General features: G+C 38.6%; 1 protein-coding gene across 14 annotated transcripts in view; it reads right to left on the reverse strand.

The window, feature by feature from the left end:
* Window positions 1–7,887, reverse strand: part of Spef2 (sperm flagellar 2) — a 146,316-nt gene that overhangs the window by 105,379 nt on the left and 33,050 nt on the right. For 13 of the 14 annotated variants that reach the window (XR_007591165.1, XR_007591164.1, XR_007591163.1 and 10 more), the window contains exons 6-8: window positions 6,042–6,228; window positions 4,269–4,457; window positions 1,056–1,243 (exon numbers count right to left, since the gene is read on the reverse strand). Coding sequence is in view for 8 of the 14 variants with exons in the window: in XM_050139019.1 (XP_049994976.1) it covers window positions 1,056–1,243; window positions 4,269–4,457; window positions 6,042–6,228 (564 nt within the window). In the remaining 6 variants the exon portion in view is untranslated. Of the gene's footprint in view, window positions 1–1,055; window positions 1,244–4,268; window positions 4,458–5,042; window positions 5,176–6,041; window positions 6,229–7,887 lie in introns of those variants that run through there. The other variant, XM_050139017.1, reaches the window with a different exon arrangement.

Below are 7,887 nucleotides of genomic sequence, written 5' to 3' on the forward strand. Positions count from 1 at the left end.
AGTATTATATTAAAACTTTACTATTTAATTCCTTCACTTTTGAGTATAATTTACTTTCTATTTATTAAGCTGTAATGTAATCATAACTTCAAAATGATCTCATTGCATGATTATATTTAACAAATGACTTTAGAAAGCAGACAAGCAGATAACACCCTTTTTACACATAGGATTGATGGGATGCTTTTCATCTTCTCTGCTGATTCCATAAGTCATTGGCTCTTGTTCTTTTCATTGTGAGATCATAACAAGATCTCAACCTGTGAACTCTAGTTGTGTGCCAGCTAATGGATTACATGACCCTTGTGCTGTGGAATCACTTCAAGTTTTGTTCTGCTTTATCTTCTAGCAAGGCATCGTAAATAATAGGCCTGTGAGTCTAGGTATTATGGTTTCCTGAGAGTCTTGACTGGGGACTGTCTCCACTAGATGCAGTACACAAAGAATATACTTTTGTCGAGGTAACTTGAGAAAACTCTCTGAATGCCATGGCAAGTTTGGTATTGTATAGACCTAGAATAGAAATGGAAATCACACAGCAGATTGTGTTTCTCTCTTTTCTTTAGAACTAGGAAGGTAGGGACAATAAAGGAGTGACCTGCTGCCCAACTATGCTTCAATGCCTTCCTTATTTGTAACTTCCTACTCTAGATTTACGTTATTTAAATTTTCTACTTGAAATTATTATCCTGGCTTTTCATTTTTTAAATATCTTGACTACTTTATTATAAATATGTTGATTCTTTCTAGATAAAAGGTATTACAGAAACAATTTGATTATAAATAAACAATTCTGTAAGTAATTTTGCTCTCCTGTAAATGTGAAAGGTTTTCATAAATGATAATTGTTGTCTTGGCAACTAGTTTAGACAGAACTTATGAATAAAGACATGTCCTTGCCCTAAATCATCCGAGAAAGTAATCATGGTCCTAGCCTCTACCTCCCATTCTCCATTCATGAAATAATCTTTACCTATTGGTGGCATCCACTTCACAGTCTTACCGTTCTCCTGTCTGCAGTGACTGTTGTGTTCATTTTGCAAAGTGATACTTACTTATCTGTCAGCAACCTGTAGTCTGCCACTTTAGTGCACAGATCAAGGATTTGATCCAGTATTTCTGCACATATACCATAGTGCTTCTCAAAGCGTGCTTGAGCTCTTTCCACAGCGATCTTCTCATGGGCTTCTTTTTCCCTCAGGGTTTGTTCTGCGAAATCAATCTTGGCTTGTTTGGCGAGAGCCTAAGAGGGCAAACATGAACTCTAAGTAACTATTATTATGCAATTATTCATACGAAGGTAATGTCATAATACAAAAAGTAATCTTTAAGTAGAATGAAACCTCTTTTACATCAGGGTTTAACTGATCAAGAGTCAGTTTTCACTCCTTAACACACAACATGTACTAAGCAGAGGCAGTGTCTGTTAAACTCCATGCTTAGCTCATCATCAAAACAGACTTCTGAGGAAAGTGGTGTGGATGGGAAAATATCAGTGTCATAAGAATAAATTGGATCTTTGGCTTTCCTGAAGGGGTTTCAATTACAACATCTGCTAAGAGCCAAATGTCACAGAGAAACGGTTAGTCTGGGTCAGCTGGCCCTTACACATCTGTGACCAGGCTCCTCCTCACCAGGAACACATGCTTTGACGACTGTACTCCACTTTTCAGTATTAACTTACTGACTGGCTAAATATGAGGTAATTAGATTTTAGTGCCTTGAGATAACAGGCTTGACACATTGTAAGTGTGGTTATGTCCTTGCTCCTTTAGTCTTTATAAATTTATAACATTCATCTGTAGAAACATGTATGTCCATAAAAAGCAGTTAAATATTTAAACACCTTATCACCTACTTTATTTGTATGACGGCAATCATTTTGCTTAAATCATTCTTTACATAAAACACTAGCTAGCCAAGCTGAAGGCAACATAATGCTTAGTTGGAGAGATTCAAATGATCAAGTGCTGCCTTGAGGAAACGTTACCAGCTGCTCCAGCCATCAGATCAGGTGCTAAGCTGCCTCACTAAGAGGATCCAACTCCTGTGATTTAATTCAGCCAGTAGAAAATAGAAATAAATGTGGGTTTCAGGGGAACTGCCTACAAATTCTAGCCCCAGCTTGTACACAGAATTTAAGTTCAAGTTATTTGAGAACTCCAACAAATAATTTATCCCCCTTATGTCTCAATTTCTTCAAAGGAGGGCTACTAATAATTTTAGTATAGTCAGAAAAATTAGCTGATCCATTTCACCTGAAAGAGTAGGTTCTTTTCACAACACTGCTGATAAGATTAATGATAATAGATTGCTGTGGAAATCAATCATTTTTTTTACTGTTCTTATTTCACATATTTAATTTCATTGGCATGGATAACATTTAAGATCGATCCAGCATATTTGGTAGATTCAGGAATGACACTAGAATTTTTCATTGCTGCCTTGTTTCAGAGGCCCTGTGCCCATGTAGAGCAAATACAAGTGAGACAAGGAGCTTTATGTTATGTTCGTAGATATCAGGAAGATCTCAGATGAGAAAGGAACTTGACATGGATGAGAATTTACAATGACAATAACATTAAAATAGATGGTGATGGTGGTCCTCCATAGGAACCAAAACATTAGAAAGAAATGACAGAATCTCCCTATCAGTAACAGAACAGCTTCCATTTGGGGCTGACATCTGACTTCCTCATCCTCCTCCATGTTTTCCTCCCTCCCTCCTTTCCTGTCTTCCTCTCTCTTATCTTGGCTTCCTCCTTGCCTCACTTCTTTTCCATTCACCTATTTTGTCTCCCTGGTCCACTTTTCCTCTGCCATTCACTCTGTGCTAGACTCACCAACTCTCCTATCTCCGCCCATCAGTGTATGTAGCATCCCTAAAGGAAGACAGAGGAAATATAAAAGGAGGCTGCAGGTGTAATAATCCTTCATAGTGTTGAGCTTGGGCTATGGAGGCCTAAAGGAAGGCTCTGCTCTCGACAATTTATGTGACTGTCCAACTTTTGACTTCTCTTTCCATATGTGTCAACCTTAGATTCAGATACTACTCATGTGAATGTTTTTGCAAGAATTATATTTGCATGCAATGAGCATGGTGCAAAGGTGATTAGAAGCAAGTGCTCAAAAGGTTGCCATTTATTATCGTTCATAACAGTAGGTGGCACTAAAATTTAAAATCAAGAGCTACGGGTTTAGATGAAATGTGCTTTATCATGGAGCAGTGCAGAAGGAAGCAGCAAGCTGGTGAGCTGAGTACCGGTGCCTTTTTCGCTGAAAGCCCTTCTCTACTGTCCAGACAGGATGTGTAATGACATGGCAGTAGTATAAGCCACCTGAAATGCCATCAAGTTTGACAAACTGATGAAATAAACTTGAGTTCCCCAATGAGAAATAGACAAAAGTCAAAGTAATACCTGGATAAAAAGTCTATTTTTGTTATGAGAAGCCATACCCATAAAGTGCAAAAGAAAGAGGATGTAGTAAATTAGAAACAGATTCGATATTTTGATTTTCAAGTTTCCACATAATACCCCAGTAGCAAAGAACATACCCAGGAGACAGATGTTGGCTTCTGGGCAGTGTTCTCGTTGACAATAACTTAGAGAATCTCCTGCCTCTCCACAGAAAATTAGTTTAGAGGAAGGAACAGTACAATATAGGGTTCAGAAACACAAAAAGCAATGAATTGTTTATTTAAAACTAATTTTCTTACTGAAAAAAGCCTCTTAAAAGCTCTCTTTCTGCCTCAGCATTATCACTGAAATTGTCCATACCAGTGTCCACACTAGTAACTCTCTCAGACTTTAGAGATGAGGACTTCCCTTGGGTATCTGAGGTAAAAACCACAGTGATTCAAACATATGACCCTAGAGAGTCAGCCCTGGCCTTGTGTCAACAACGTATTAGAAAAAAAAAAAAAGGAGAAATAGATGCATTTTGGATACTCAAGGAAAATACAGATGAAGCAAGTACTCCAAACTGACCACCAAGATCAGAGCACACACCATCAGTAACAGGCAGGCCTCGGAGAATATTAAGACAGTTTTTGTAGCGCTTCTCGAGGAATCATTTGGAATTAAAACTTCAAAAGCATGCAAAATGACTAGCGACACCTAGAGACAAGTGACCATGGGACTGGTGGCAAGCATGTGGTGCTTAGCATCATGTCAGGGGGGTGGGTGTGCAGTATGTGGGGGCTGCCTCCTCCCATGTCTGTTATAAGCTGACGGCGAAGTATGATTTTCAATGAAAATTTTATTTACCGCTTCTCGATCAAGAGCATCCTGGAAATCCTTTAGTCGTCTTTCTTCATATTGTTTCTCCCTGAAAATTCGATTTTGCCACAGAACTTCCTTCTCGTGCCGGACATGCATGAGCTGCACCGCAATCCTGCGCTCCTGCTGGGACTGCCGCATCAGCCGGTGGATCAACTGTTCTTCCCGATAGGCCTCCTGCGAACACCAGCACAGGGGCCAAAGATTTGTCAAAGGCAAGCCCAGATTAGCCATCGGGCTCAGAAGTCAGTGTGCAAATAGTGTGAAAGGCGTGACAGCCGTCTAAGTCAACTTCTGCCCTGTAGTTTAAATTTGAACACATGCACACACAGATACACACATGCACATATGCACCCGTGCATGCACACACACATACCTGCACATGAATGCGCACACAAGAAAGAATTGCAATAGAGTCGATTTAACCACTGAAGTATGATACTAGGTCTTGCCAGAAACATTATGGTATTGAAATTTACAACTGCTTCAAGTAAGTTGTTCGTTCCTTTAAAATCTAATAAACAACAACTCATGCGAGCTTTCAAAGTTTTCTCAACAAGTAAAGTAATTCTCAACTAATAATTATATTTTCAGAAGTTTGGAAATTGCGTGTATGCACTTTAATACAACAACCCCAAAGACCTTAAAAGGCCCTAGAGGTTTGGCCTCTAAAATCTTGTAATAGTCATTGTATACATGACCTGATCTACTAGAAAAGAAAAGACTTTAAGAGAATGTACTTATCTCCCAAGCAGGACTCACCAGGTTTTGGGGCTCAGACAGCACCAATCAGTCATCAGCTGATGCCTTAACAGCCCAGCCAAGAGGAACAGAAGAATACAGTTGAGCCCAGGCCCTGGTACCCACTGGACTGTGGTATAGTGTAGAACAGACAAACCACAGTTTCAAATGTAGTTATTTAAATGTGAAGCTGCTTCGTTGTTCTAAGCGAATTCTGTAAGATTAGACTCTGTTTACACAGCAAGATAATTTAGCTCTCAAAATGTACTGTGGTTAGCCAACCCTTATAAGGAACACCATGGTCTGGTGAGTCAAGTTTGGAATAATACTGAGATTAAACTGAGAAAAAGAGAGGAAGGGAATATTGTGGGATGGCTGCATCAAGGCTATGCATGTTAAGTTTCAGTTTAAAGACCTATAAGGACCTTCACATAAAAGTTAAATGGAAAAGATTTTGTTGCTCTTGTTCTATAAGGAAGTAGTTCAAATTTCAGAAATAAATGGTTTACTAAAAGTTTAGTGAAATGTAAGATATTTTTCATATAAACTAAGATGCATGGCAGTCCCTAGAACATTGATGTATTATTATCCTGTATTTGGAGTGAATAAATGAAGACAATAAGATTCACTTCTATCTTAATAATATTTACACATTTGGGCAGATTTCAGAGGATATGTAATCTAGAATTGCCTCCATTTGATTATAGGCTTCCCACTTCCCCCACGAGTTTTCTTAGGTAACAATCAACCAGTTTTCCCTTGACTGCCATGGAGGAAGGGCCACTGTACTACTTATGAATAACTTAAGTGCCTAAGGGTCTACAGCCACTCATGAGGAAGGAGCGTACTTTAAAAATTTATAAGTAAGTGCTTTGCTCTTCTGATGTGAGGATCTACCTACAACATCTTCTTTAGAGCGGCAGACAACATGCATATGAAATATGTATTTGTATAAATACAAGGCCACATATTCTCAAGTGCTCAGCACTTTTAATGGAGAAGGAACATGAACTGCCTCACCTCCTGTGCTTCATGGGCTATTAACTGGTCCATCAACAACCTCCGCCGTCTTTTCTCTCTTTGCTCACGTGCAAAAGCATCTTCTTCTAGGCGTTTCTGGATCTTTTTAATGTAGTCATCATCGGAATAAGTGTTTAACAAATCGGTAGCTGTCTGGTCTGTTGTTTCTAGAGAAGTCTTAGATGCGCTAAAGGTAACAAATTTTTGTTAGATTTTAACAATGTAATTACAGGCCCCTTAACTGTGATAATGGAAGACTTCTGGAGAAAACTCCTTTTAGTTTGTTGTTAATCTACTGATACAAGCACTGGATAAATGCTGAAGCCTGTGGCTTATTTGTAGATTCCATTTGCTTTAGCTCAGACTTTAGCTCTATCTCTCTAAGGTCCTTAACACAGCTTTTTTTTTTTTTTTTTTCTTAAGCCCATCTCTTCTTTTCCCAATTCTTAACTTTTCAGTCTAATTAGAGATTCTGGTTTCCCTCCTGCATCTGTCTATTGTCCTCTTGCTTCTCTTACTGTAAGTCAACAATAGGCAAACTGTAGATAATTTAAATGTCAAAGAAGACACCTCAATGACAATAGACTAGACATAATCAATGTTAGTTTATTGAGAGTACAGTACCTGTATTGATGGCTCCACTCACTATTACTCTATTCTCATCTACAGTGGTGCAAGTTACTCTAAGTACTCCCAAATGTACTTATGACTTCTTAGGGCATTGGCCCAGCCTTTGTTAGGAACTTTAACACTTCAAAGTTGACCCACTTATCATGACTCAGCATGGGTCTGATCTGGCATCAGCACAGGTCTTCCCAAAACATGAACACTTTAAGTTTATTGAAACAAATGGTTCCTTAGCATTAAGTTTATAGTCATTTAAAAGTTATCATTAAAAGTAAAAGAAGCATATTATGTGCATGGAAATTGAATCATCAACTCTCATCTGCGCATGTCTTTAAAAAGCCATTAGAATGCTTCAGTATAGCTGCATAAGATATAGGATAATGTTGCTTGACAAGGATAATAAGTTTATATTATGAATCATCACTTTGTATGTTATCACCAACACAGAAAAAATAATTTATTTAGAAAAAACAAGGGCATGTTACCAAAGAGTTTTATGACTAAAGAGTCATTCATTTTCATACAGTCAGAATTACTACTGCAAGAGCATGTTTAGTCTGAGATTAATACACATTTATTATGTAGGCCCTATCAGATTCTAGATCAAAGTTTGTAGGTTTGCTGCTCCAAGCTAAATTGTGGACCCATAGGAAAAGTATTCTTTTCTCGCTCTTTGTACAAACAGTGCTAAATTCCAAAACTATGCAGAGAATCACATGCAGGTAAAAGACACTACGATTCTGATTATTTTACCCACAGGAGGTTCAGACATGGTTGTATTTTGTCCTGAGAGGAGCTAGGATAAACTGTTTCAGAACAGTGGCCAGAGGCAGAGCTGACCTTTGCTTATTAAGAGGTAATAGATTCAAAGCCCATCATGGTGGCTCAGGTCTGTAATCTGTGTTTGGGAGGGAAAGGCAGGTGAATTTCTGTGAGCTCAAATTTATCATGACTAACATAGTAAGTTACACGCCTCCAGGACTACATAGTGAGACCCCACCTACAAAAATAAATAAAAACTGCCTTTGGGCCAGTTTCAAAAACATTTGTTTTAAAGTTAGTACGATTACGGGGAGAGAAAAGTGAGAAGGGGAGGATTGGGAGAACTTGGGGAAACAGGAAGATTGGGATAAAGGAAGGTTGGATAGGGGAGCAGGGAAGCACATATCTTAGTTAAGGGAGCCACCTTAGGGTTGGCAAGAGACTTGAACCTAGAGTG

Source organism: Alexandromys fortis, unplaced genomic scaffold (assembly GCF_014885135.2).
Source record: "Alexandromys fortis isolate MF-2015 unplaced genomic scaffold, M_Fortis_MF-2015_v1.1 scaffold_37, whole genome shotgun sequence".
Lineage (NCBI taxonomy): Eukaryota > Metazoa > Chordata > Mammalia > Rodentia > Cricetidae > Alexandromys > Alexandromys fortis.